This window comes from Myotis myotis, unplaced genomic scaffold (assembly GCF_014108235.1).
Source record: "Myotis myotis isolate mMyoMyo1 unplaced genomic scaffold, mMyoMyo1.p scaffold_m19_p_27, whole genome shotgun sequence".
Lineage (NCBI taxonomy): Eukaryota > Metazoa > Chordata > Mammalia > Chiroptera > Vespertilionidae > Myotis > Myotis myotis.
In genome coordinates, this window is record NW_023416332.1 from 2,435,930 (window position 1) to 2,463,899 (window position 27,970).

Here is a 27,970-nt window from a genome sequence, read left to right on the forward strand (position 1 = left end):
CCACAGGCCAACATTCTGCCCACTGAGCCAAACTGGCCAGGGCTATAGTTTCTTTTTATTTATTGATGGATCAGAGAGAGAGAGAGAGAGAGAGAGAGCGAGATCGACTTGTTGTTCCACCCGTGTGTGCTTTCATTGGTTGAGTCTTGTATGTGCCCTGACTGGGGATCGAACCCCCAGCCTTGGGGTATCAGGATGAGGCTCCAGTCAGCTGAGCTGCGTGGCCAAGGCTCTGATAGAATTTCTACTTGGTGTTTCCTGGGTAAGTAAGAGCCGTTGTTTCCTGTGATTTTCTTCGTTACCGTGTTACCGACCCGACCTGGTCCAGGTGCCAGGTGCCCGTGTGCTCTCGGCTCCCCTTCAGCCTGGATAGTCGGTGTCGGGAGCTCAGGCAGCGCCCCCTCTTTCCACGTCTGTCCCTTCGTATTGGGAGAACCCCCAGGACCGCATAGGCTGCTGAAAGCCCAGCCTGAATCTAATGTTGGCTGAATTTGGGGGGACAAATATCCCTTAACATGTTAAGCATCTTTCCTTCGTCTTCGTTTGCTCTCTCCTCTCTCTCTCTCTCCTCTCTCTCTCTCTCCTCTCTCTCTCTCTCTCTCTCTCTCTCTCTCTCTCTCTCTCTCTCTCTCTCTCTCTCTCTCACACACACACACACACACACACACACCTTTCCCAGGTGTGTTTTCTGCTCTGTTAAGGGGTTTTCTCCTGAAATCAGCCTTGCGGTTCACAAGCATGCTGGCCCCCCCTCCTGGTCGCACGCGGCATTGCACACCCCGGCGCCTGTGGCCGCCAGGAGGCAGGTGACCTTTATTTCACTCTGAGGGTTCAGACACCGGGCAGGGACCCCCCCCCTCACCCCCCCGCAGGGCGCATGGCATCTCTGAGGCGACAGCTGCCCATCGCCCAGGTCCTGGCATGAGAGGGCGCAGAGCGGGCACCAGCCACTCGGGGACAAACCCAAAGCAGGAACGAGTGAGAAACCTGAGTTGTCAGATCTTAAACTCGCTGTTGGCTGTCCTTGGGTTCCTGCATGAACCCCCGGATCTGGTTGGGGGGTCTCAGTGGGGGACCCCTGCCGTCTTCCTGCCTCCAGGGGGAGCTGCGGTCGCGCAGTGAGTTCCCTTTCATTGTATGACTGTTTGCCGGAGCGGCCGTCCAAGCTCGCAGGCCCCCAGCAACGCAGGAGGGTCCCAGCTGCCCACATTCCGGCCAACCCTCCGGGCCGTCCCTGCCGTGTGTGTGTGTGTGTGTATACGTATGCGTGCGCTTGTGTGTGTGCGTGCGTGTGCGGTGCGCTGTCAGATGACCATGTCACAGGACACCCTTTCACGGGCTTGCTGGCCAGTCGTCCCCCCCATTTTTAATCGAGTTGTTCAACGCGCCTTTACTGACTTGCAGGCGTTCCTTGTTTGTTCTGGACACGCATTTTGCAGTTTTCGGCCAGCCTGGGGCTGACCAGTTGGTAACTGTCTTTCAAAGAGCAGGAGTTTTCAACCGTAATGAGGTCTGTTTCGTTGTGCACGCTCACACACAGGTCACACGCTCACACATGGGCCACACGCTCACACATGGGTCACACACGCACATGCGCACACACGCCTGCCCACAGCCGTGGGGCGGACGAGGCCTCACTCCGTGCAAAGCCCTGGACGTGGCTGTGAGAGGAGGAGCCGAGGGTCCATCTATCTCACCAGGCAGGGCCCGAGGGCTGCCTGGAGGGGCCGCCTGCCTCCTGAGGGCCCGGCGAGGGCCAGAGCGCACCGGGCGAGACAGGGCTCCTGGGACAGCCCTGGAGAAGGCGGTCATGAGGGGTGGGGTCCTGTTTGGTGTATGCAATCAGCCAACGCCAAGCCAGGCATACGTGCCCGGCGTCCCCGGTCCTGTGTGCAGACCTGGTGGTCGGTGCCGTGGGGGGTAGGGGCCCCTCTGGGCCTCCTGGATGCCCTGGCCCCCGGGGGCAGCACCCCCCCGCCCCCGCCCGCCAGACCCGAGGCGCCAACTGAAGCACACCCGTCTCTACAGCAAGTTTATTTCAGAAAGCGGAGCATTGGACAAAGGCTCGGAAATAAATACCCGTACAGACAAGGCAGTCGGGCGGGATGGGGGGGCGGGGATCAGAGGGTCGCAGGTCGGAGGGTGCGGTGCAGACGGTGCTGAGGGGGCCAGGGGGGCACCCCGCTCAGCCCCGGCTGGGAGACAGGCCCAGGGCCCCGGAGCGGCGGGCGCGGCCGGGCCCCCTGCGCTGGGGCGGCAGCTCGCACAGCGTGTCCTGGCACAGGCAGCTCTCGATGTGGGTGTAGGTGTGGCTGCGCGAGGAGCCGTCGGGGCAGAGCAGCTCCACCGTCCGCCGGCTGGTGCGCTCCTCCTTGCAGCAGGAGCACTTGTGGTCCAGCGCCTGCGCCTCGGCCGAGTACCTGCGGGGGCGCCGGCGTGAGGTCCCGTCCCGGGCACGGCCCGCCCCACCCCACACAGCCCGAGACTCACATGGCGAAGGTCCCGCAGGACCCGGAGCAGTAGTTCATGAGGACCTTCTTGGTGCAGCCGCCTTCCGAGATCTCCTTGGTCTCGGAGATGGTGGAGCAGGGGACCTTGGTCTCATTGCGAGGGATGCCTGGGGACAGCGAGGCGCAGGCTTGGGGGGGGCCTCCACGCCTCCCGGGGGGCCACCGCCCAGAGCCCCTGGCAGCCAGGCCGCCGAGGGGAAGCCCTCAAACTCGTCATCCGCCTGAGATTGGCTCCGGGGGCCGACTCGCGGTGCGGGTCAGGGTCAGGGTCAGGGTCAGGGTTAGGGTTAGGATCAGGGTCAGGTTAAGGTTAGGTTAGGGTTAGGGTCAGGGTCAGGGTTAGGGTTAAGGTTAGGGTCAGGGTCAGGGTCAGGGTTAAGGTTAAGGTTAGGGTTAGGGTCAGGGTCAGGGTTAGGGTTAGGGTTAAGGTCAGGGTCAGGGTCAGGGTACTCACACTTCTTGCAGCAGCCATTGGGCATGAGCGTGATGGAGCCCTACAGAGAGGGAGAGTGAGCCTGGGACCCAGACCCCCCCATGGGGAGGTCCCCGGTCACCAGGGTCAGAGGGGCAGCTGCTACAGAAGGGGCCCAGGCCAGAGGCCACCATCCCAGCATAGAGCCAGCCCTCCAGGACCATGAGGAATGCCCCCCCCCCCCCCCGCCAGTGGAGGGCACACAGCCCGCCTGGACGGCCGCTCACCGGGAGGCAGGCGCTGGGGTCGAAGTCGGGGCAGGTGATGTTGGAGACGGACGAGATGAGTTGGTTGTGGATCTTCACGCAGCTGAAGAAGGTGCAGTTGTTCTTGGGATCACTCTTCATGTCCCCGGGCTGCGGGCGGAGGGCAGTGTGTGAGGGCCTCCCCGAGAGACCGACGGGGCACCCAGCAGGCCCCCCCCCCCAGCCAAGGATGGAGGCCCCAGGCCATGTGACTGGCGCCAGGCTGGAGGGGCCGTGGGTGTGCCCTGGGCTCCCGGCAGCCCCGCCCCCTCTGGGCCGCCCCTGCACCTTCAGGATGAGGTTCTGGCCGCCCGGCCTGTTGATGATGCAGTCCGTCTGCTCGCACTTCTTGCAGCACTCGCCCGGGACGGTCACCAGCCCAAAGCCCTAGGAGACAGGCCGGCTCAGCGCGGCGCTGGGGAGCAGGCGCGGGGCACCCCCCCCCCCAGCTCCTCTCGGGGGACTCACGGGGTTGCAGGTGCTGGGGCAGGGCACGTGGCTGCAGGACACGTTGTTGAGCTGCGTGGCGCTGTCTGTGATGTTGGTGCAGACGCAGGTCTCGCACTTGGAGGAGTACACTGGGGAGCCGGGCTGGGAGCAGGGAGGGGCGCGTGAGGCGGGCGAGCCCCGAGCCTGGCTGGGACCCCACCCTCCGGCCCCGCCCCCTCCCCCAGGGCGGCCCCTGGCGCACCTGGTACTCAGCGTTCCCAACAACACAGACGCCCTTGGGCACTGGGGAGACAGAGAACAGGGCCGTGGGTCAGAGGCACAGCCCAGGGGCCGCGTGGGCACTGGGGCCGGGGGTGGGTGGGACCCCCCAGAAGTGAGCCCCTGCACCCCACGGGCCCCTCGCGCCACAGCCCAGCCCCCGCCGCCTGGCCCCCGCCCGGCCTCTCACCGCATGAGTAGAAGGGGCAGCAGCGCCCGGGTTTCATCTCGCTCTTCACATCGAAGCCCAGCGGGCACTGCGGGGGCTTCTCCTCGCACAGGCTGGTGTTGCACTCTGCGGGCGGAGGGCGGGGACGCGGGACACGGTGACCCCCGTGCAGGGCCCGGTGCTGAGCGCCTCGCCCCAGCAGCACCCGCTCCCAGCCCCCCCCGCCCCCCCAGCCTCAGCACCCCGGGTCGGTGGCTCCCAGCTCACAGAGGAGGTGGAATCGGGCCCGGGGGTGGGGGCCTGGCTCGGGGACCCCGGGGGTCACAGGGCGGGGCAGGGCCGGGCCTTACTGCAGAAGGTGATGTTGCAGCAGGTGTCCGCGGGGTTGACCTCCGTGACCAGGTACGTGCCGTCCTCCTTGCACTGGGCGGGCGGCTCCTGGCTGCACTTCTTGGGCTGGCAGACGATGCCACTCCCACCCTCCAGGCAGACACAGTCCTTGCAGTCGAACTCAAAGTGCTCCCCAAACTGCAGAGAGGGCCGCGGTGAGTGGGGACGAGAGCTGTGCCCCCTCCCCCCCCCCCCGGGCGGCTCCGTGGCGCATCTGGGGTCAGCAGGGAGAGGCACTGCGCTGGGCACCGCTGACGGCCCCCCCGCACCTCAGCACCAGGGGGTTCTGGTCCAGGACAGCGGCCGTCATTCAGGGCCAGGCCACGAATAACACAACCGGGACCTGCTCGCCAGCATTTCCCTCCGCGGCCACGCATGTGGCAGACAAACCACACGTGGCCACTGGGTGTGTGAGGGAGAGCTAAGGGGTCAACCACGTGCAGGAGGCAGACAACCGGGCAGTGGCTGGGACTGCAGCTCAGGGTTAGACAGGGCATTGGGAACCATGGAGTGTGGATGGACGGATGGAGGGATGTGTGGACGGACAGATGGGCATATGGATGGATGGACAGACGGACAGATGGATGGATGGTTGGACAGATGATGATGGATGGTTGGTTGGTTGGATGGATAGATGGATGGTGGGTGGGTGGGTGGATGGATGGATGGATGGATAGATTGTTAAAGACATTGATGGGTGGCTGGCTGGCTGGATAGGTGGTAGGTGGGTGGATGGATGGATGGTTGGATGGATGGATGGATGGATGGATGATGGATGGAGGGATTGTTGGAAGCATAGATGGATGGATAGATGGATGGACAGGTGAATGAGCAAAAGGATGATGTACAGAAAAACAGAGGATGTAGGGATGGAAGGATGGAGGGACAGGCAAACAGACAGAGGGGTGGGAGGAGGGGTTGTTGGCACAGCTGGGTGGAAGGTGGACGGCCCTGCTAGCCAAGCTTTGCAGGACTTAATTGACTGGTTACAGAGTCTTTGAACTCCCAGGTTCTCATGTCCACCCCACCCCACCCCAAAAAACTCAGGGTCCGTGAGAGAGTACCACCCCACACCGAGGGGCAGGCCTACCTCTCTGGGCACGTTGTCAGGCCCCACACAGCCTAGGAGAGAGGAGACAGATCCCGTTAGCAGAGTCCGGGGGCCACAGCACAGGCTCAGCCTCGTGGAGGCCGGAGGGAGGCCCGAGGGCGGGAGACGTACCACACACTTCCACGCAGACGTCAAAGCCGGGGGCGTAGTTCATGGTGCCCTCGGGGCAGAAGCAGCCTTCCACCAGCAGCGTGCTGTTCTGCGGGGTGCTGGGGGTGGGCAGACTCGGGGCACTGGGGGAAGGAAGGCATCGTGAGCGGAGTGTGCGGGCGGCTGAGCACCAAGCCTGGCAGTGCCGCCCGCCGGCCGGGGAGCCGCCGCCGAGACTGACCTGGACTTGCAGGTGGGTTCCTCCGCGGGACCGCAGGCCCGGTACTCCCTGTGAGCCGGGCACGTCACCGCTGCAGGAGGGAGGCAGCAGGCAGAGGCCAGGGTCAGGAGGGAGGAGCCTGTGCCCCCAAAGTGACCGTCCTACCCAGCCCCTCCCTCCCACACGGCTGAGGGTGGCGGGCCGCCCGCACTGCTCGGCTCGGCACCCCACCCTGTCTCCAGCTGAGCGGCAGGTGCCCAGTGGTCTGAGCCAGGCCGGCAGCCTCCCCCCTCCCAGCCTCCAGCCAGCCCTCCCCCACCCCGGCCCCGGCCTGCGCTCCATGCGTGCCCGGCCGCCCCATCCTGGCTTCAGGCTGGCACAGCACCCAGCCGAGCCCTGCGGGAGCCCAGTCCGGGCAGGTGGGCGGGTGCTTACGGCAGGCCCCGTGGGTGTGGTTCCTCCAGTCGATGCAGACGCCCTCGTGGGCACAGAGGGCCGCGTAGGTCTGCAGGCTGGCGCACTCCAGGCCCGAGTTGGGCACGCTGCAGGTGTCGAACACGCAGGCCTCGTAGTAGTGCTGGGGGGGCGCCAGGGGGTGGCACTGGGCAAAGAGGCTGCGGGGAGGGACACGGGTCACGGCCCACCTCTCACACTCCCCTCCACCCAGCCCTGCCCTGCGCTGCCCCCGAGAGGCCCTGGGTGGGTGGCTCTGGGAAGGGCACCAGCACGGTGGCCCCAGGGTGAGGGGGGGCCAGCCGCCCCAGCAGCTGCAGCAGAGGCCACCCTGCCTCCACCTGCCCACCCCTGGGGATGAGCCCCCCCTCCCCCCAGCTCTGGGAGTGGCCCCTCTGTCTAACCCACTTCTCCCTCCAATATCAACCCTGACCCAGTCAGCTGGTCTACCCAGGGTAGCTTTAGGGCTCAGAAAAGGCAGAGGGACGTCTGACCAGGCAGCTCGGCCCACAGGAAGCAGGAGCCTGAGTCCGGGGCCCCTCTATGACGGGCACCCTCAGCGCCCCGCCTCCTCTCCTTGCTGATGGGGGGGGGAGACACAGAGGAGCCTGCCCCTTGAGACCCTGCGGCTGGCGGCGGCCCGGCACCTGTCCTTGATGAGCTCGCAGAGAGGAGAGGAGCAGTTCCTGTTGGGGCCGGTGCTGCCCCCGGGGAGCGTGGTGGCTGGGCGCCTGGTGGTGAAGCTGGTGTGGGGACAGTGCGGCTTGGACGGGTCGTTCACCACCCACTGGTCGGCGGCCACCTCGCAGTCCGAGACGACCTCGCCGCTGGGCAGCACGCAGTCGTCCGCCGTGTTGTTGGTGCACGTGCCTGCGGCGGCGAGAGACCCACGCTGAACCCTCCGCCCCCCACGCAGCCGCCCCGTGACCCGCTGGCCGGGCAGCACCGGACTCCTGTCCGCGTCCCACACGCGCCAAACCCAGGACAACGCACGGGAAGGGTGCCGGCCGCCCCCAGCAGCCTCGGGTCCCCAAGTCCCTGAGCCCACAGGTCCCCGAGCAGAGAAGCGGGAGAGCCACGCTCACCGCACTGGCCCTTGGTGTTGTTGCCGAACAGGCGGTAGGGCAGCCGGATGGTGAAGGAGAGGCCGTTGTAGGAGATGAGGGCGTCCAGCTCGGGGATGTTGACCACGTAGTTGATGCCCGACTCGTACACCTGCAGCCCGTACTTCTTGTAGGGCAGGGCCACCGCCTGCTTGTTGACCTGCACCTGCGGCCCACATGCGGGGTCAGGGGCCGGGGCCGGAGCGAGTGGCCACAGCCGCCGCCCGGCCCGCCCCATCCCCCTGAGACGGGAGCTCGATGCGTCCGTCAGGGCCGGGCGGGCTGTCCCTCCCACCCAGCCTCCCGCCGAGGGGGTGGTGCCGGCCGTGGACGTACCTGGACCCTCATGGGCGCCATCTGCACGGTCTTGATCAGCACCTCCTGCGTCTCGTGGCGCACGATCAGCGTGCGGGGGCAGGACACCTGGTCGTTGACGTCGCAGTGGTAGTTGTCGATGTAGACCCCGAAGTTGTCCACCGTGGGCCGCACCTCCTCCACCAGCACGTAGGTGCAGTTGCCCTGGTAGCTGTAGTAGAGCCCGTCGAAGGTGACGTAGTGGGGGTCCCCCCAGCCCGTGCAGTAGCCTGCGGAGGGGGCCGGGTGAGCCAGGGCGGGAACCAGGGGCAGAAAAGACTGCTTCCCAGGCGGCCAAGCCAGAGGGTCTGGTTCCGCCTCCAGCCCCCAGAAGGGCCTCTCCCGGCTCCTCCCACAGGACCGGCCTGGCTTTGGAGCCAGAGGGCTGGGTTCAGGCAGAGCTCCGCTGGGCTAGCCCCGCCCCCTGTGCGCCCCCTGCCTGGGATGAGAAGTGGGGTGTGAGAAGCCCTGGGGCATGTGCCTGGCCATCAGCCACCAGCCCACCCTGGGCCTGCAGCCTCCACCCACAGAGGGAGGGGCGGGAGGGGCGGGCCTGGCCTGGGCGGGCTTACAGTCACACTCCCAGTGCCAGCAGCAGCCGTCGGGGTCCATCACGCGCACAGGAGTGAGGTTGTTGGAGCAGGTGGGCATGGGCGGGGGCTTGCACTCCACCTCCACCAGCTCCACCGTGTTGTCGTGCTTGCAGACGGCCATGGTGCAGTTACACAGCCACCACGTCTCGTTCTCCTGCGGGCGGGAGGGCGCGGGTCAGCCGGGGTCAGCCGGGGCCGGCCGGGGTCAGCCGGGGTCGGCCAGCCCCGCTGCCCACTCAGGAGGGGCTGTGCTCGTGAGGCCCAGGGGCAGCCGAGGAGCCCTCCCCGGGGCTGGAGGCAGCTGCATCTCGTTCCAGCGAGAAGGGGGGGCTCTGCAGACCCTGTGCCCGGGAGGCTTGGCTCTACAGGGGCGGCTCGGGACGTAGGGGGCAGGAAGGCAGCCCCCGGGGCTTCAGACCTGGACGGCGCATCCAGCGCCGAGGGGACCAAAGCCGCCCACAGCCCACTGACCTTTCTGGGAGGATCAAAGTCTGGGCACCCGGGGGGTTTGGTGGTGGTCGGCGTGCTTGACGTGGTGGGTGGCCGGGTGGTGGGCGTGGACGTGCTGGGTGTCGAAGGGGTTGTCGGCGTGGAGGGCGTGGGCGGCGTGGAGGGCGTGGTGGGCGTGGAGGGTGTGGACGGGCAGGGCCAATTGAAGATCTCAAAGGAGCAGTTCAGGGAGCAGTTCACGTAGTAGCAGGTCTCCCCATGGGTGCCGTTGTACACCATCTCACCTGCAGGGGAGAGCGCGGTCCCTACGCCGTCCGAGAGGCCGGTCCCCGGCCGTGGCCGCAGCGAGCGGGGGCCGGCCAGGGACAGCCACCCGCAGCGTGCGGCTTCCCCAGCAGCTCCCGGGCTAGACCGCGGGCCTGACTCCCCACCACTGTCCCGGCAGCCGCTCTCCCTGAGATCGGCAGAGAGCGCTTGGGTACCTGGGTCATAGTAGGTGTCATTCAAAACGCAGCAAAATGTGATGTTGTGAGCGGTGACGGTCGGGGTCGACGAGGAGGTGGGCAAACCGGTGGAGGCGGTGGTGATCGGTGTGGTTGACGGGTGTCCGGGCGGAGTAGGGGTTCCCGTGGTCGTTGTTGCAAGAGTCGTGTGGGTGGGGGTGGGGGTGGACGGGGGTCGTGTGGAAGGCGAGGTGGTCTGCGTGCCTGCGAGAACGGAGGTTACAGGGAGGCTGGTGGCGTCACTCACCTTCGATGCTGCAGGGGCCTGGCACCTCACCACCGCGTGGCGCCTGGCACGGAAGGGCTCACGCCCATGTCGGGCTTTCAGTCTCAGGTGGGGCCGATGAGCAAGGCCCACGGTCCACAGTATGAGTAGCCGCGAGGCCCGCAGGGTGGAGCCCCTGTCCCTGCCCCACACCCCCCTCCCGACAGCATGGCACCGCCCCCCACCACTCAGCGGTGGCCAAGGGCCCTGTGCCTGCGGAGAGGCATCCTGTGGGGCAAGTGGGGGCCTCGCATAGGCCCATGGCCGTGGCCCACGGAACGCTCACCGGCTGGGCTGGGCAGGCACCAGGCTCGCCGAGCCGGCCTGGACCCTCCCGGCGACCATTCTCACTGGACAGAGCACAGCGCCCAGGGTTTAGGTCCGAGGGCCTACAAAGCTCCCCTGGGTGATAAGGGACCGGGGCGAGTTGCCAGCTGCCACACTGGCTCCGGTGTCCATACCTGAAACGGTGCTCCCCGGGGTGCTGACCACGGGCTTCGTTTCCGTGGGGGGTGAAGGAATGCTGGTTGTCTTCACGGTTGTTGGAGAGGTAGTCAGAGGTGTGGTTGACTCCGTGGTAGAGGGGGAGGTGGACTGAGATGTTGGAGGGGAGGAGGACTCAGGCGGGGGTTTAGGCGTGGTGGTGGGTGTGGTGGTGGTGCTATGGGGGGTGGTGGTTGGTATCTCTGTTGAGCTGATGGTGGGTGTGGTGGTGGGGGGCACTGGGGTGGTGGTGGTGGTGGTGGTGCTATGGGGGGTGGTGGTTGGTATCTCTGTTGAGCTGATGGTGGGTGTGGTGGTGGGGGGCACTGGGGTGGTGGTGGTGGTGGTGGTGCTATGGGGGGTGGTGGTTGGTATCTCTGTTGAGCTGATGGTGGGTGTGGTGGTGGGTGGCACTGGGGTGGTGGTGGTGGTGGTGGTGCTATGGGGGGTGGTGGTTGGTATCTCTGTTGAGCTGATGGTGGGTGTGGTGGTGGGGGGCACTGGGGTGGTGGTGGTGGTGGTGGTGCTATGGGGGGTGGTGGTTGGTATCTCTGTTGAGCTGATGGTGGGTGTGGTGGTGGGGAGCACTGGGGTGGTGGTGGTGGTGGTGGTGCTATGGGGGGTGGTGGTTGGTATCTCTGTTGAGCTGATGGTGGGTGTGGTGGTGGGGGGCACTGGGGTGGTGGTGGTGGTGGTGCTATGGGGGGTGGTGGTTGGTATCTCTGTTGAGCTGATGGTGGGTGTGGTGGTGGGGGGCACTGGGGTGGTGGTGGTGGTGGTGGTGCTATGGGGGGTGGTGGTTGGTATCTCTGTTGAGGTGGTGCTCGGGGGCACTGTGGTGGTAGGGGCTGGGGTTGGTGTCTCTGTTGAGGTGGTGGGTGTGGTGGTGGGGGGCACTGGGGTGGTGGTGGTGGTGGTGCTATGGGGGGTGGTGGTTGGTATCTCTGTTGAGCTGACGGTGGGTGTGGTGGTGGGGGGCACTGAGGTGGTGGTGGTGCTGGTGCTATGGGGGGTGGTGGTTGGTATCTCTGTTGAGGTGGTGGTGGGTGTGGTGGGGGGGGGGCACTGGGCTGGTGGTGGTGGTGGTGCTATGGGGGGTGGTGGTTGGTATCTCTGTTGAGCTGATGGTGGGTGTGGTGGTGGGGGGCACTGGGGTGGCGGTGGTGGTGGTGCTATGGGGGGTGGTGGTTGGCATCTCTGTTGAGCTGATGGTGGGTGTGGTGGTGGGGGGCACTGGGGTGGCAGTGGTGGTGGTGCTATGGGGGGTGGTGGTTGGTATCTCTGTTGAGGTGGTGGTGGGTGTGGTGGTGGGGGGCACTGGGGTGGCGGTGGTGGTGGTGCTATGGGGGGTGGTGGTTGGTATCTCTGTTGAGGTGGTGGTGGGTGTGGTGGTGGGGGGCACTGGGGTGGTGGTGGTGGTGGTGCTATGGGGGGTGGTGGTTGGTATCTCTGTTGAGGTGGTGGTGGGTGTGGTGGTGGGGGGCACTGGGGTGGCGGTGGTGGTGGTGCTATGGGGGGTGGTGGTTGGTATCTCTGTTGAGGTGATGGTGGGTGTGGTGGTGGGGGGCACTGGGGTGGCGGTGGTGGTGGTGCTATGGGGGGTGGTGGTTGGTATCTCTGTTGAGGTGGTGGTGGGTGTGGTGGTGGGGGGCACTGGGGTGGTGGTGGTGGTGGTGCTATGGGGGGTGGTGGTTGGTATCTCTGTTGAGCTGACGGTGGGTGTGGTGGTGGTGGTGATGGTGGTGGTGGTGGTGGTGCTATGGGGGGTGGTGGTTGGTATCTCTGTTGAGCTGATGGTGGGTGTGGTGGTGGGTGGCACTGGGGTGGTGGTGGTGGTGCTATGGGGGGTGGTGGTTGGTATCTCTGTTGAGGTGGTGGTGGGTGTGGTGGTGGGGGGCACTGGGGTGGCGGTGGTGGTGGTGCTATGGGGGGTGGTGGTTGGTATCTCTGTTGAGGTGGTGGTGGGTGTGGTGGTGGGGGGCACTGGGGTGGCGGTGGTGGTGGTGCTATGGGGGGGTGGTGGTTGGTATCTCTGTTGAGGTGGTGGTGGGTGTGGTGGTGGGGGGCACTGGGGTGGCGGTGGTGGTGGTGCTATGGGGGGTGGTGGTTGGTATCTCTGTTGAGGTGGTGGTGGGTGTGGTGGGGGGGGGCACTGGGGTGGCGGTGGTGGTGGTGCTATGGGGGGTGGTGGTTGGTATCTCTGTTGAGGTGGTGGTGGGGGGCACTGGGGTGGTGGTGGTGGTGGTGCTATGGGGGGTGGTGGTTGGTATCTCTGTTGAGCTGACGGTGGGTGTGGTGGTGGGGGGCACTGAGGTGGTGGTGGTGGTGGTGCTATGGGTGGTGGTGGTGGGTGTGGGTGTCGGGGTCACTGTGGTGGTGGTAGAGCAGTACCCACAGCAGTAGACGTTGATCTCATAGTTGTAGCACATGGGAATGCCGCCGGGGATCCCTAGCTGGTCTTGGTTTCTGCACACCAGCCCCTCTTCGAGGTCACACAGCACCTTCTGTCCCAGGGCTCCGATGGGACGATCCGGAAACATGACGGCTCTGCAGGAGATGTTGGCTGCCCAGCCTTCCTGACAGGCCTTCTCAATGGACTCGAAGTCTCCACCTGATCCCCCGAAGCTCGGTTTCCCACTGTCTTGCCAGCCCGTCCATCGGCACTCATCCATACATGGCGTGGATGTTGGTCCGGGCGTGCTGGTGGTCACCGTCGTGGTGGGTGTTGGTGTAGCGGTGGATGTCGTAGTAGTGGTCGTCACGGTGGTTGTCGGTTCTGGTGTGGAGGTGATTGGTGAGGTGGTGGGTGAGGTGGTGGTGGCAGTGGTGGTGGTTGGCTCTGGTGTGGGGGTGATGGGTGAGGTGGTGGGTGAGGTGGTGGTGGTGGTGGTGGTTGGCTCTGGTGTGGGGGTGATGGGTGAGGTGGTGGTCGGCTCTGGTGTGGAGGCGGTAGTGGTGGTGGTTGTGGTGGTCGGCTCTGGTGTGGGGGTGGTTGGTGAAGTGGTGGGTGAGGTGGTCGGGGCCACTGTGGTGGTAGGGGCTGGGGTTGGTGTCTCTGTTGAGGTGGTAGTAGGTGTGGTGGTGGGGGGCACTGGGGTGGTGGTGGTGGTGGTGGTGCTATGGGGGGTGGTGGTTGGCATCTCTGTTGAGCTGATGGTGGGTGTGGTGGTGGGTGGCACTGGGGTGGTGGTGGTGGTGCTATGGGGGGTGGTGGTTGGCATCTCTGTTGAGCTGATGGTGGGTGTGGTGGTGGGTGGCACTGGGGTGGTGGTGGTGGTGGTGGTGCTATGGGGGGTGGTGGTTGGTATCTCTGTTGAGCTGATGGTGGGTGTGGTGGTGGGGGGCACTGGGGTGGTGGTGGTGGTGGTGGTGGTGCTATGGGGGGTGGTGGTTGGCATCTCTGTTGAGCTGATGGTGGGTGTGGTGGTGGGTGGCATTGGGGTGGTGGTGGTGGTGGTGGTGCTATGCGGGGTGGTGGTTGGTATCTCTGTTGAGGTGATGGTGGGTGTGGTGGTGGGGGGCACTGGGGTGGCGGTGGTGGTGGTGCTATGGGGGGTGGTGGTTGGTATCTCTGTTGAGGTGATGGTGGGTGTGGTGGTGGGGGGCACTGGGGTGGCGGTGGTGGTGGTGCTATGGGGGGTGGTGGTTGGTATCTCTGTTGAGCTGATGGTGGGTGTGGTGGTGGAGGGCACTGGGGTGGTGGTGGTGGTGGGGCTATGGGTGGTGGTGGTGGGTGTGGGTGTCGGGGTCACTGTGGTGGTGGTAGAGCAGTACCCACAGCAGTAGACGTTGATCTCATAGTTGTAGCACATGGGAATGCCGCCGGGGATCCCTAGCTGGTCTTGGTTTCTGCACACCAGCCCCTCTTCGAGGTCACACAGCACCTTCTGTCCCAGGGCTCCGATGGGACGATCCGGAAACATGACGGCTCTGCAGGAGATGTTGGCTGCCCAGCCTTCCTGACAGGCCTTCTCAATGGACTCGAAGTCTCCACCTGATCCCCCGAAGCTCGGTTTCCCACTGTCTTGCCAGCCCGTCCATCGGCACTCATCCATACATGGCGTGGATGTTGGTCCGGGCGTGCTGGTGGTCAGCGTCGTGGTGGGCGTTGGTGTAGCAGTGGATGTCGTAGTAGTGGTCGTCACGGTGGTTGTCGGTTCTGGTGTGGAGGTGATTGGTGAGGTGGTGGGTGAGGTGGTGGTGGCAGTGGTGGTGGTCGGCTCTGGTGTGGAGGTGATAATGATGGTGGTGGGGGCGGTGGTCGGCTCTGGTGTGGGGGTGGTGGTGGTGGTGGTCGGCTCTGGTGTGGGGGTGGTGGTGGTGGTGGTGGTGGTCGGCTCTGGTGTGGTGGTGGTGGTGGTGGTGGTGGTCGGCTCTGGTGTGGTGGTGGTGGTGGTGGTGGTGGTCGGCTCTGGTGTGGTGGTGGTCGGCTCTAGTATGGGGGTGATAATGGTGGTGGTGGGGGTGGTGGTCGGCTCTGGTGTTGGGGTGGTGGTGGTGGTGGTAGGCTCTGGTGTGGTGGTGGTGGTGGTGGTGGGGGTGGTGGTGGTGGTGGTCGGCTCTGGTGTGGAGGTGGTGGTGGTGGTGGTCGGCTCTGGTGTGGGGGTGGTGGGTGAGGTGGTGGGGGTGGGGGTCGGGGTCACTGTGGTGGTGGGGGTTGGGGTTGGTGTCTCAGTGGTGGTGGTGGTGGGTGTGGTTGGGATGAGGGTGGTGGTGGTGGTGGAGGTGGTGGTGGGGGTCGGTGTTGGGGTCGAGGGTGGGGGCACAGGACACTCATCCATTGGCAGACAGCAGTTGACGCGTATCTCGTAGTCATAGCACATCTCGAACGGTCCGTTTTCAAACTGGTCCTCGTTTTTGCAGAGGAAGCCGACCGAGAGGTCGCACCGCGCCTTCTGGCCCGCCTCCTCCCAGCTGAGGTGCGGCGCCTTGGCCGGCCGGCACTGGATGTCCTCCGGCGCCGGGCAGACGCTGCCGAAGGTCTCCCTGTCGCCGCCGCCGGGGCCCTGGCTCGGGCGGTTCTCGTTGATCCAGTCGGACCAGAAGCAGCACAGCTCTGGGGAGCAAGGCCCAGCCTCGGTCCTCTGTGCCCGGTGGCACCTTCCAGAGAGGTGGCCGGACCCAGGAGGCTCTGAGCCCCCGGCTGGCGGTCCCTGCCCCTGAGAGGCCCAGACTGGAGGTCCGGACACCACCCCACCCCCCCTGCAGCTGAGCACTGAGGCCCAGCGAGGGGGGCCCAGACCCACACCAGGCGACAGGCCCTGGCCACACAGTCCAGCCCGGGCCCCTTCGTCGGCTACGGTCCACTCCTTGTGCCAAAAAGTAGGTAACAGCCCTGGCCGGTGGTGCAATGGGTAGAGCATTGGCCCGCGCACGGAAGGACATGGGTTGTGGATTCGTGTGTGGGAGACAACCGATGGCTGTGCCTGTCTCTCTGTTTCTCCCTCTCCCCCTTCCTCCCTCCCTTCCACTCTCTTTGGGAAAAGCAATGGGAAAAAGATTCTCAGGTGAGGATTAACAAAGGGAGGGAGGAAGGGAGGGGAAAGAGAGGGGAAGGAAGGAAGGAAGGGAGGGAGGGAGGGAGGGAGGGAGGGAGGGAGGGAGGGAGGAGGAAGGAAGGAAGGAAGGATGGATGGAAGGAAGGAAGGGGAAAGAGAGGGGGAGGGAGGGGAAAGAGAGCGGGAGGGAGGGAAGAAGGGAGGGAAGGAGGAAGGGAGGGTCACCCAACCCAGGGAGGAAGCACGCGGAAGGGGCTTGGTCGCAAGTCCTGACCAACATGTCACCCCGAGCTCGCCATGTGCTTCGCATGAGCCCCCAGACCATCTGTGGCCTCAGAGCAGGTGCCCAGGGGGCTCAGGGCCGCTCCCTGCCCCCCACCCCGGCCCCCACGGGGACAGCGCCCACACACTTACTGGGAGTCGTGGAGGCGGGCGGTGACACTGCGGGAGCGGGAAGAAGACCCGTCACTACACGGTTGGAGACCCAGGCGCTGCCTCCCCCCCCCACGGGTTTCCCTCTCCCGTGGCTGTCTGTCCCTCCCGCGGGCGGTGAGGCTGCGGTTCCACCGGCCCAATGCCCAGGCCTCGAAGGACAGCCTCTGCTCCCTCTGACCCACAGGGGTACTTTCTGGCTGGATTTAGGAAATGACCCTGGCGCCTCCGCTGCAGCCAGGGCTGGGTGCGGTCCAGGCGCGGGCAAGGCTGGGGCCCGGGGACACCCATTCCCTGAGCCAAGAGGTGTGTGACACCTCCCGCCCAGGAGCAGAGGGTGAGACCCGGCCACACGGGCCTCGCTCCTGCCCCAGTTCCTGCTGGCTCGGGGGCTGGGGGAGGCGGGGCCCCGAGGTGAGGGGGTGGCCCTGGGCCTCACCTGTGCTGGGCGTCGGGGTCGGGGTGGTGGTGGTGGTGGTGGTGGTGGGGAGGGTGGTGGTGATGGGTGTCGGGGAGGAGACGGGGGTCGTGGTGGACACACAGATGTTGAAGTGCTTCTCCACAGTCCCGTTGGGGCTACAGACCTCCCAGTAGCAGAAGGAGCCGTCCTGAGTGAAATTGAGAACCTTCCCTGGGGGCGGAGGGGGGCGGCCGTCAGCACACAGGGAACCAGAGCCCATGGCCTGGCCCCAGAGCCACAGGCAGACGTCCCCCAACTCCTGCCAGTGGTGAGCCAAGGACCCCACAGGAACCCCATCCCAGAACCGTAAGGGCCCCCCCAAACAGCAGCCGCATCCCAGGAGGGTCACGGGCTCGCCACCCGGGGAAGCACAGTGGGTGGTGGAGCCTCCAGACCAGAGAGGCTCTGGGCGGGAAGGACCCAGAGGAGACACCCCCCATCCCCCTCCCCCGGCCCAGGCGTCCAGGGACGGGCTCTCAGGGCGGCCTCAGCGGGCAGCTCACCTCCCTCCGGCTGGCAGACAACTTGCGAGGAGTTGGTACACACGCTGCAAAGCAAGTGCAGGCTGCAGTCCGGGCACCTGGCTGTCTCGTGCCCGGTGCAGCCCAGAGCCCCCGGGGCCCCGACAGAGGGCAGGGGGTGGGTGGGGGGAGGCAGGCCAAGCCGCCCGAGAGGCCAGGACGAGAAGGGCGGCCTGGGCCCTGGCTCCCGCGTGCAGGCGTGTGCACGGGTGTGCACGGGGCCCGTGTGTGTGCCGGCCGCCCCCAGGGCCCCTGAGATGTGAGCTTACGTACCAGGACTGGCAGTCGTGCTTGGGGGGCACGGACGCTTCGGGTGGGTAGTGGGTGTCCTCCACGTAGCAGCCACACTGGTCTCTGGTGACACACTTCTTCAGATCCTCGTCGTAGATGGGCCGGTCCTCAGGGCACCGGGGGTAGCAGCCTGGTGGGCACCGGGCACAGGGCTGGAACCATACCCCTCAGACCCCACCCGGCGGCCACCCGCCCGCCCGCCCGCCCGCCCGCAGGTCCTTCTCGCTGGGCCGTTCCTCCGGGAAGGGCAGGATGGGAAAGGCAGGGCCCAGATCCACGCCCCGGCTGAGCCTGGAACACCCATAGGGGTACAGGGACAGCCAGGCCCCGCCCACGTCCGGCACCCCGGATCCCTGACCTGGCCATTCTCACTGCTTCATGTCCGCTAGTTCTCCACTCAGAGGCCCCCCAGCCCCTCCTCGGAAATGCGCCCCCATCCGGCGCTGCCGGTCCCTGGCACTCCCAGGCCTGACCTTACAGGTGGGGGTGACCTGTTTCTCTCCTGCCTCTCCCCTTAGCTCAGGCTCCAAGCCCCCGCTTCAATGGAGGAATTCTGCAGCGGGACCAGCCGCCGCCCTGGACCTCGGCCCGCCCCGCAGCGCCCCCCGGTGGCGGCCCGGCGCCCGGCTCACCCTCCAGGTAGGACACGGAGATGTTGGAGTGGATGCCGTTGATGGTCCTGCAGGTCTCGAAGCTGCGGTTCCCGCAGGGCTCGTAGTGCCACTCACACTCGTCCGGAGGGTTGTAGTAGTCGCAGAAGATGGCTGGGGGGGCAGGGCGGGGTCAGACGGGGGGCGGGCGGGGCCGGGGCTCAGGCAGGGGCAGGGCCTGGCGGGCACTCACGGCACAGGTCGGGCGTCCTCCAGAACACGCAGGCGCCCTCCTTGGTGCACGCCTGGGCGTAGGAGGCCACGGCCGAGCAGAAGCACTCGCAGTCGCCGCCCGTGTCGCAGGAGCAGCTGTCGTGCACGCAGGCCTCGTAGAAGGGCTTGGGGTCCACCTGGGGGGAAGCGGCCGAGCGCCTGGGTCCACGGGGCCTCGCAGGGCGGGCCTTCCCCCGCGGGCCCCCACCCACGCCAGCCCCGCTCCTGGGACCAGGCGCACCACCCGGCCGGGCCTCCCAGGGCTCTGGGGAGGTCGGAGGCGGTGGGCACCCTGCAGTGCGCGCGGTCCCTCCGCTGTCCCTCCGCTGCCGGACTGAGCACCGTGGGGGTGTTGGGCTCAGGTGGCCTTCCCCCTCCCTGGACGGTGCAGGAGGCTGCGGGTCCAGCCGGGGTCTCAGAAGGAAGGTTTCACCTCGGTCACGTGTTCAAAGGACACAGGATGGAGATGAAGCTGCAGGCCAGGTGCCTCTTGGGGACACCACGGACTCCCCCCAGCGCGCACGCCCACAGCCAGGCTCATGGGCACGCCCACCAAGCTTGCGGCCACGCCTATCGCCCTCGCGGCCACGCCCACACGCTCGCGGCCACGCCCACCTTGCTGTGGCAGGCGTGGAAGACCTCGCCCTTGATGATGCTGCACTGCTTCTTGGCCCAGGCGTGGCGGTGGGGCCTCAGGCTGCAGGGCTCGGGGGTGGTGGTCACGTCGGGGCAGGTGGGGGCCTCCTTCCAGCTGTTGCCAAAGTCCAGCTCGCTGTCCACCACCATGTGGTCCCGCGTGGTGAAGTCGTTGCTGGAGCGCTGGTCGAAGTTCCCGCACAGGCCGCACACAGAGCCCTGCGGACACAGGCGCGAGGCGTCCAGAGGTGCCGGGGAGAGGGTGGGGTGGGGGGGAAGGAGGGCGGGGGAGGGGGCGGGGAGGAGCGCACCTTGTAGGAGGGCGCCAGCTTGATGAAGATGGTGGTCTTCTTGTCCCAGATGACGATGATGCCGGTGCTGGTCTCCACCACCAGGTACTGGCCCACCTCTCGCGTGGTGTAGGCCACAGGCTGGCCCTCGTCCCGGTGAATCACCGAGCGGTGCTTGTCCTCCAGCTTCAGCTCCGTCCTCTGCGGGGGGAGGGGGGTCAGGCGGGCCCCGGCTCTCCCAGACCCGCCGGGCGGGCAGCACTCACCCCTATGAAGATCTTGATGGCCTTGGAGCAGGTGACGCCCGTGGTGCCGCAGGGCACGTTCTCGGTGATGATGCTGAAGGAGCCCTGCCCAGAGCTCTGGCCGCAGTAGTCCTGGAGCCACGGAGGGCAGAGGGCGTGAGCCAGCCGTGGGTACCGGCGCCCTGGGCACCCACCCCGCCCAGCCTTGGCCCGTCCTCCGTGGAGAGGGGACAGCCGTGTCCCACCAGGGCCCCTCTTTCCCGTGAACCCCACACCCCCGTTGCCCCAGGGAGGGCCACAGGATGAGAGGGCGGAGGAAGGGCCCTTTGCCATGGGCACAGCCCCCCAGGCCATCAGCAGCGCCAGCACAGGGGGGACAGGGAGCAGGGGGGGTCCAGGGGCGCCCCCGGCCGCACCTGCACGGCAACGTAGGAGCAGTGCCCGTCGAAGTCGTAGAACCTCCCGTCGAAGGTGATGTAGTGGCCGTTCCCGTAGATGGAGCAGGTGCCATGGCACACCTTCTGGCTGCAGGCCCAGCGCCCTCTCTGGCAGGTGCTGAGGAGAGCGGGACAGGGGCCTGGAGGGGCTGTGCGGGCAGCTCCCGGGCACCACACCGACAGGCCCTCACCAACCACCAACGGCAAGTGCCGCCCGGCACCCTCACTGGGGCCAGGACCCTGCCAGCCAGTGGGGGGGGGGGGGGTGCACGGAGCCCTGCACACCTGGGCCGGCCCCTGGGGAGGCCGCAGGCCTGCAAGCCTGGCCTGCTCCCCAGGGCACACTTCCTGCGGGCGCAAGGGGCTGTCAGCCAGGCCCGGCGGCTCACCAGGTGTTGCAGTCCACGGTGATCTTCTCGCCGGGGTTGTACAGGTCCTGGTTGTGCACACAGGGGCACTCCTCCTCCTTGACGCAGCCCCCACGGCCGTCGTCCATCAGCCCCTCGGGGCACACGCAGCCGCTGATGCACTCCGTCTGGTACTGGGGGCAGCCAGACAGGGGGGTCAGAGCCAGGCCAGCCCTGTCCTTGGCTGCGCATCCGACACTGCGGGCACCCTCGCGTCCCCCCTCCACCCCTGACCTCCCTCCCGGGCCCACCACTGGGCAAGGAGCCCGATGAGGGGCGGGGCGCTGGGCAGGGGCCCACGGGGACAGGGAGGGCCAACGAGACCCCTGTGTCCACAGGCCTGGCAGGCAGAGCCTCGGGCTGGCATCGAGCCTGCTGCCCCTCCCTCCCAAGGCCCAGGGCCCTGCCCTGCACACACCTGGCCGGCAGCCAGCGTCTGGCAGCTGACGGGGCGGGGGTTCCGGATGGCCAGCGCCGTCAGGTTGTTACAGTCAACGTGAATCTTTGGGGCCGCGCATCCTGTGGGACAGAGGGGCCGCCTTACTTCGGCTGCAGGGGGAGGGCGGGGGGGGGGGGGCAGGCGAGGGGGCCGCGCGGGCGCAGCGCCCACTTACTCTGGCCGAGCAGCTTGACCTGGGTGCAGTGCAGCCTCCCGTTCCGGCAGACGCTGCGGGCAGAGGCGGGGCTGAGCGAGCTGCCCGTGCGGGCGGGGATGTGGGGCCCCCGGGGCTGTCCCTGCCCCCCTGCCCCTCCCCGGCCCGGGACACCCACCAGCGCTCCTCCTGCCTCAGGACCACGTCGCCCGCCTCCACGTAGCTGCCGCGGTGGTAGCAGGAGCACTTGGCCTGCGGCACGCAGCGGCCCTTCTCGTCCAGGAAGGTGTGGTCGGGGCAGCCGCAGCCGTCCACGGGCGCAAAGCCCTTGACGCAGTGGCTGTCGGCCTCCGAGAGCGAGCGGCAGGTCTGCTGGCAGGTGGTCAGGTTGTACAGGAAGATCTGCGTCTTGGGGCAGGAGCCCACGTCGCTGTCTGCAGAGCGAGGGGCCGCGTGAGGGGCGGAGGGGCGCCCCGCTCCCCGCTCCCAGCACCCCGCTCCCAGCGCCCCGCGCCCCGCTCCCCCGCTGGCTGTCCCGGGCCCACCTCAGGCGGACACCTGCCCAGCTGAGGTGCCCGGACAGCCCTGGGACAGCCCAGCCGCACAGGCACACCCGCCCCTCACACCTCCCGCTGGGCAAAGGGGCTGCGGCCACAGCTCCGACCCGCCGCCTGCAGAGGAGGCGCTGCCCTGGGGACGGCGGGGGAACCAGGCCCGCCCCCCACGGGACTCCAGGACCCCGAGCCCCCGGACGCCCGCAGGGGCCGGCACTCACTGCAGACGAGCTCCCGCCAGCCCCACAGCATGACGCCCTTGGCGGCGCAGGCGCGGGCATAGGAGGACAGCGCGGCGCACATGCAGTCCTCGTTGTCCTGGCAGTTGCACGTGTCGTATTTGCACCTCTGGGCGGTGAGGAGGGAAGGGGCTGGGACCTGGCACGCCCGTGCCGGCACTCCCCACACCCAGGGGCACTCACACACGTGTACCCGGACTCACACGTGCTACACGTGTGCGAATGTGTATGCCCACAGACCCCGTACGTGCACACACTGACACCTGCACCACCTGTGTGCACACATGCATGCCCACACTCACACAGGCATCACACACGTGTACACACACACTCAGCAGCTTCCCGCAGCAGCCTCGAGCGCCGGCAGGTGCACCGAGCAGGCCTGGCCAGGGGGGCAGGCGCGCGTGCGGGTCCCACCCACCTTGTAGTACTCTTCGGGGTCCACGGCGGAGTGGCAGCGGCCGAAGGGGGTCTCCTTCTTTCTGAGCATCGAGCACCAGTGCTCTGCGTAGTTGGCTAGAGAGGGGCGGGGCTCAGTGGGCGTGGCCCCGCGGCAGGTCCCCTGAGTCCGGCCGACCCGTCACCCAAGCTGGGGTGGACGCTGTCCCCTCGTGGACCAGGCCCAGTCCCCTCCCTCCAGGTCAGGTCAGCCCAGAACAAGGCAGGGTGCCCACCGCCCCCTCTCAGCCTCCCCAGGATGGTGGGGTGTCATGGAGGGGGGAGGCGTACTGTCCCGGCACCAGGCCAGCCCTGGACGAAGGCCACCGCCCAGCAATTAGCGGCCCAGCCCCTCTGCCCTGTCGCCTGGCGGGCTGCCACCGTGGGGTGGGCCACCATCAGCCAGCAGGGCAGGCCCTGCCCCTCCCCCACACCGTGTCCGCCAGGAGCCGCAGCCGTGGGGGCGGGGGGCGCTCACCACTCTCGATGTTGAGGGAACAAGGGTCGTCCAGCCAGTCCTGCTTGTCCTGGCAGCTCGACTGGGCCTTCCAGGTGTTGGCGAAGCCGGCGCCCGTGGCCTCCACCAGCCCGCCCGCCGTCTGGAAGTCGTCACCCTCCTGGCCGTTGAAGTTCCCACAGAGGCCTGAGGACAGGACAGGGTTGGGGCAGGGGTCGGGGGGCGGGGGCAGGGATTGGGGGGCCGGGGCAGGGGTCGGGGGGCGGGGGCAGGGGCAGGGGCAGGGCGGGGCAGACCTGAGGGGGAACTCACCCTGCACGCGGCCCTGCGCGGCCTGGTCCAGCGTCAGGAACAGCTGCATGAGGGGCACCAGCTGGATCTGCAGCCTGAGGCCGAAGGCGGTGCTCACCACCAGGTGGTAGGAGGACGGTTGAAAGATGGAGAAGCTCGCTGCCGGGAGGGGTGAGCGCATGAGGGCTGCCGGCCGGCCCTCCCCACCCCTCCGCCCCCACAGCGCACCGCTCCCCACTCCCACTGCCCCCCACACCCCCACTTCCCCGCCAGGGCTGGGGACTGGGCGCACCTGTCACGTGGGGCAGGTTCACCTGCAGCTCGTTGAGCAGCACGCTGCCATCGGACTTGAAGACCACCACCTGGGGACAGAGCGAGGGCCAGCGGGGCTGGGAAGGGCCTCGGGGAAGGGGGTGGGGGGGTGGGGATGGGGGTCGGAGGGAGCGGCACCTACGTTCTTCTGCTTGTCTGCCAGCAGCACCACTGTCTTCAGGCAGGTCTCCTTGTCGGTGGCGCCGCAGGGGGCCAGCTCGCCCAGGAGGGCGTAGGAGTCGGGGTGGTCGCCCTGCAGAGGACAGGGGTGCGGTGAGGCTGGGCCGGGCTGGGCTGGGCTCAGGCCCCCCACAGGCGCCGGGGCGGCTTCCCACCTTGGTCAGCACGTAGTAGCAGTCGCCGTGGAAGGTGTACTTCTTCCCGTCGAAGGTGGTGATGTGGGAGCCGCCCTCCAGGGCGCAGCTCCCGGGGCACGGCAGGTCTTTGCACACCCAGCGGCCGGCGTTGCAGACGCTATCAGGCAGCGGGCACAGGTCAGACTCGGCGCACCCCGGCCCGGCCCCGCACTCACCACTGCCCGCCAGCCCCGGCCCGGCCCCACACTCACCACTGCCCGCCAGCCCCGGCCCGGCCCCACACTCACCACTGCCCGCCAGCCCCGGCCCGGCCCCACACTCACCAGTGCTCGCAGTCGTGGCTGACCTGCTGGCCGGGAGCGTACAGCTGCCCGTGCAGCTTGCAGTGGCACTGGCTCACGGGGACGCAGCCACCGTCCCTGAGGTCGTCGTACACGGTGCCTGGGACAGCGGATAGCGGGCCCGTCACACTCAGCTGAGATCCCCGGCGGCCGCCAGCCAGGCCTCCCCCGGCAGGTACTACTGGTCCCCACACTGCTGGCCAGGGCCTCCCAGGACCCTCCAGGTCCCACAGGACCCTCCAGGTCCCACAGGCCTGGCAGGCGGTCTGTCCACCGAGTGGTCACCAGGACGGTGCCCTCCCCGCCAGACTCCTAGCAGCCACCATGGCGTACGCAGGGGAGGGGCCCTCAGCGCTCTGTCCCTTCTACCCGGACCTGTCTCCTGACTTCACCCCTGTCCCCTCCATGCCCCCCTCTCCCCTCTGTGTCCCTGTGTCCCCTCGGTGCCCCCTGTCCCCTCCATGCCCTCCTCTCCCCTCTGTGTCCCTGTGTCCCCTCGGTGCCCCCTGTCCCCTCCATGCCCCCCTCTCCCCTCTGTGTCCCTGTGTCCCCTCGGTGTCCCCTGTCCGTCCATGCCGCCCTCTCCCCTCTGTGTCCCTGTGTCCCCTCGGTGACCCCTGTCCGTCCATGCCGCCCCGTCCCTCCATGCAGCTGGGCACCCACGCCCAAGGCAGTGAGGCCATCATCCCCGGGAACCTGGGCAGGGCCCCCACGGCTGCGCCCGCCGCACACGCACCTTCGGGGCAGAAGCAGCCGTCCATGCGGTGCTCCTCGCACAGGTGGCTGACCTCCAGGTGGGAGCAGGTGTCCACGCAGGGCGAGCCGCTCTCCAGGTAAACCATGTTTCGGGGGCAGGTCTTGGCTGGAAGGGCAGCGCAGGCCCCTGAGCGGCTGTGCCCGAGGGGAGGGCGGCTGGGCGGCCGGGCAGGGAGCTGCACGCCCAGGGCCCTGGGCTCCGGGCCTCCTAGGCCCAGTCCACCTCCTGGTCCGCAGGCCAGGCTCCCCACCAGGACCCCTCCCGGCCACCACCCCTGCGCCCGGGCCCTGTCCTCCCGACCCAACCCAGGCGGGCGCTTACGGCAGAGCGAGGCTGTCCTCCAGTTCCCGGGCCGCCCGCCGGCGTGCGAGCACTGGCGGGAGAACTCAGCGAGGGTGCTGCACACGCAGGCGGTGCCGGATGGGCACTGGCAGCGGTCCTGGGCGCAGGCCTGCACGTACGGCTCCAGCGGCACCAGGTCCAGGCAGCCCTCGAAGGCCTCGGCCGTCAGCAGCCTCTGGCACTCGGCGCGCTGCGGGCAGGCAGGCTCAGTGTGGGCGGTGGGCCGGCTGCTCCCACCTCCCTTCCCAGCTATGGGACAGGGAAGGGGCGCTGGGGGGGAGGAGCAGCACTGCCCTGGGGGGTCCTGGGCTGGTCCCAGTGACTCACGTGCTCAGAGCAGGACTTGGGGGCTGACACCTCCTCGGGGTCGTTGCACTCCGCCCCGGGCTTGTTGATCTTCTGCATATTTCCAAACTCCAGGGCACTGAAGAGCACGCCTGCGGGTGGCACAGCCCGTCAGGGCGCTGGGAGCCTGCACACACATGCACACGCACACACAGACATGCACAGAGACATGCACACACACGGAGAGACATGCATGCACACATGCACACACAGAGACATGCACACAGAGACATGCACGCACACATGCATACACAGACATGCACACAGAGAGACATGCACACACAGAGAGAGACGTGCATGCACACACGCACACACACAGAGACATGCACACAGAGAGACATGCACACACAGAGAGAGACATGCATGCACACACGCACACACGCACACAGAGACATGCACGCACACATGCACACACAGACATGCACACATGCGCGCGCACACACACCCGCCCGCCAGGCCCGGGAGCACGCACCATCGGACAGGAACTCCGAGTAGGTCTGCAGGCCGTTGTAGTCGCCGCAGAGGCCGCACGTGTGGTTCCGGAACCTGCTGTCCAGCTCCAGCTGCAGGGAGGAGGCGGGTGAGTGGCCATAGGCAGCGGGACCACAGGCAGGGCAGCCGGCAGCCAGGGAGCCCCCCACAGCCAGGCCACCTCCCGACCTTGTTTGGACATTGGCTCCACAGAAGGGCTGGGTTGGGGTGGGGAGGGGGCGGGGGAGGGCCCTGGCATCACTGAGGGTCCCCGCTGGGTGGGTGCTGCGGCCTGCTCCCCACCGCTAACCCACTGGGCTCCTCCGTCAGCACAGACGAGCCGCCCTGGACCACCCTGTGCCCGGCCCGCACCCACCATGAGCGCATCCTCCCGGTTCCACATGAGGGTGAGGCCGGCGCGGGAGAAGACCTTGGTGTAGGCGTCGCTCTGCTCGATGAGCAGCCCCGAGCGGTAGTGCGGGGTGCTGACCCTGCGGGGGGGGGGGGGGTCGCTCAGCCACCGCCTCTCCTCCCGTCCCACCCAGAGGGGCCGCGGCTGTGTGGCCCAGGCCCCTGTCCGCCTGGCCTCTCCTGTCCTGGGCAGGCCCCCAGGTGCCCCAGGAGGAAGGAAGGCGGGCTCTGCCCAGGTGGGGGCCTCTCCTGCCCACCCCAAACAGGCACTGAGCTCCCCCCAAACGCTGGGCCTCCGGGGGCCCTGCACCCACCCACTCGGCCCCGCCTGGCCACCTGGGCTGCAGCCCGGCAGGTGGGGACCCCGCGGGCAGAAATGTGCTTAGAGCCCATTATTCCAGGGGCTCCCCCGGCCCTCCCGGCCTCTGTAACGCTCGCCTGAGGTCCCAGGGCACAGGCCTCCTCTCCAGACTGCGCCCCACCCCTTCCAGGATGCCCGGGCTGTCTCCCACCCCGAGCTGGGTGGGCCAGGCAGGGAGCCCGGAGACACCGCATAAATGAAGCCCTGAGCCCCATCCCCCATCCGCGGACCAGGGGGCGCCAGGTGGGCTCCCCTGTGTTTGCTGAGTGAATCGGTGACCTGAACCCCAACCCCACAGTCTCCTTCTAAGGATGGGAGACCGCGGGGCTCACAGGGGCCCCACGTCTAGGACAGGGAGGGCCGCCCGCCACTCACATGGCCCCGTTCACCACGACCAGCTGGCGGGTGAGGTAGATGGTGTCGTCTCTGATGGTCAGCAGGATGTACTCGAGCCGCGGGTGGCCGCCGGCGCGGCCGGGGCTGCGCTGCACGTGCACGGCGAACTCCTTGTAGGCGGCGCGGCAGTCGGAGGCCAGGTTGTAGTCGCAGAGGCCGGGGAAGCGGAACACGTCGCCGTCGAAGGTCTTGTAGTGGAAGTCGCCCCAGGTGCTGCAGACGTTGTGGCCGTGGTTCCGGGCTCTGCCCTCTGGGGAGCAGCGGGCAGGGGTGAGCGGGCCAGGGCCCCGCCCGGCGGCAGCCCTCCCGGACCCCGGGGCCTCAGCACAGGGCCCAGGGAGGGCCCCCTCCCCGCAGGAGGGGCGCTGCGGGGCCTGCCGCCCGCCTGCTGGACAGAGCTGTCCCGTCCTAGTTCCCGGTTTTCTAGGCCACAGTGACCCCTCGCAGGGGGCCAACCACCTGGCCTGGCCCCACCAAGAGCCCCGATTCCTGGGCCTGAGGCCCCCCAGCCGGGCCCCTCCTGGCCGCCCCCAGGCTCACAGACACGCTTGGCTGTTACCACCTGGTCCAGCCCCCAACACACCCTGGCCAGGGGCCAGCTTCGGAGGGGTAGTGGGAACCCCGACCACCTGTCCTTCTGTCTCTCCTTCCTTCCCTCCACCCAGTGCCAACGGGCAGGGCTGCAGGCGCCCACAGGCCGGCCCCCCAAGTCTGGGCAGAGGGAGACCACCTTCCACTCCCAGGCAATGCCTCCCCTGCCACCCGCTTCCCGGCCCAGGGCACCCCCGCCACCCCTCACCTCTCCGCAGCTCTGAGCCCTCGGCCGAGGCCAGGGCCAGGCACAGGGCCAGCAGGCAGGCAAGTGGCTGCCCCATGGTGGCGGCAGGTGGTGCGGGAGAGCGACCTGGGCTGGGGTCCGGGCCTTATATGCCCAGCAGGGCCCTCAGAGGGCGGGGCGGGCAGGGGAGGGGCGAGGGTGGGTGGGGCGTTTGCCCAGTGATGGCGAAGACAGCTGTGGGGGCTCCGTGGCTGCGTGGGGAAATGTTGACTCAGTTATCTGAGATTTATCTTTTTATGTATTTGTCTCCCTGGGTAAATCTCCCCTCCTCCCAATTACCCGGTTCCACACACGCCCAGCGGATCTCG

General features: G+C 67.6%; 1 protein-coding gene across 1 annotated transcript; it reads right to left on the reverse strand.

Annotated features, from left to right (window-relative positions):
- Positions 1 to 2,185: 2,185 nt before the first annotated feature.
- Positions 2,186 to 27,699, reverse strand: MUC2 (mucin 2, oligomeric mucus/gel-forming). Its single transcript, XM_036295550.1, has 55 exons — positions 27,624 to 27,699; positions 26,804 to 27,074; positions 26,033 to 26,147; positions 25,658 to 25,748; positions 25,168 to 25,277; positions 24,820 to 25,030; positions 24,478 to 24,603; positions 23,724 to 23,841; positions 23,419 to 23,557; positions 23,226 to 23,336; positions 23,064 to 23,133; positions 22,793 to 22,930; positions 22,502 to 22,666; positions 22,007 to 22,101; positions 21,568 to 21,694; positions 20,971 to 21,226; positions 20,814 to 20,866; positions 20,618 to 20,718; positions 20,182 to 20,333; positions 19,772 to 19,910; positions 19,377 to 19,487; positions 19,132 to 19,311; positions 18,800 to 19,039; positions 18,165 to 18,321; positions 17,954 to 18,085; positions 17,304 to 17,451; positions 17,013 to 17,056; positions 16,489 to 16,680; positions 16,032 to 16,058; positions 12,195 to 15,175; positions 11,780 to 11,857; positions 11,528 to 11,674; positions 11,192 to 11,428; positions 11,023 to 11,100; positions 10,944 to 10,980; positions 10,378 to 10,877; positions 10,098 to 10,230; positions 8,890 to 9,575; positions 8,398 to 8,572; positions 7,808 to 8,055; positions 7,454 to 7,637; positions 7,016 to 7,238; positions 6,351 to 6,529; positions 5,937 to 6,006; positions 5,717 to 5,829; positions 5,585 to 5,616; positions 4,455 to 4,632; positions 4,126 to 4,230; positions 3,919 to 3,959; positions 3,696 to 3,818; positions 3,516 to 3,614; positions 3,210 to 3,338; positions 2,965 to 3,004; positions 2,491 to 2,617; positions 2,186 to 2,420 (listed from the first exon to the last, which is right to left on the reverse strand). The coding sequence occupies exons 1-55, from the start codon at positions 27,697 to 27,699 to the stop codon at positions 2,186 to 2,188; spliced, it is 11,073 nt and encodes a 3,690-aa protein (XP_036151443.1).
- Positions 27,700 to 27,970: the final 271 nt, after the last annotated feature.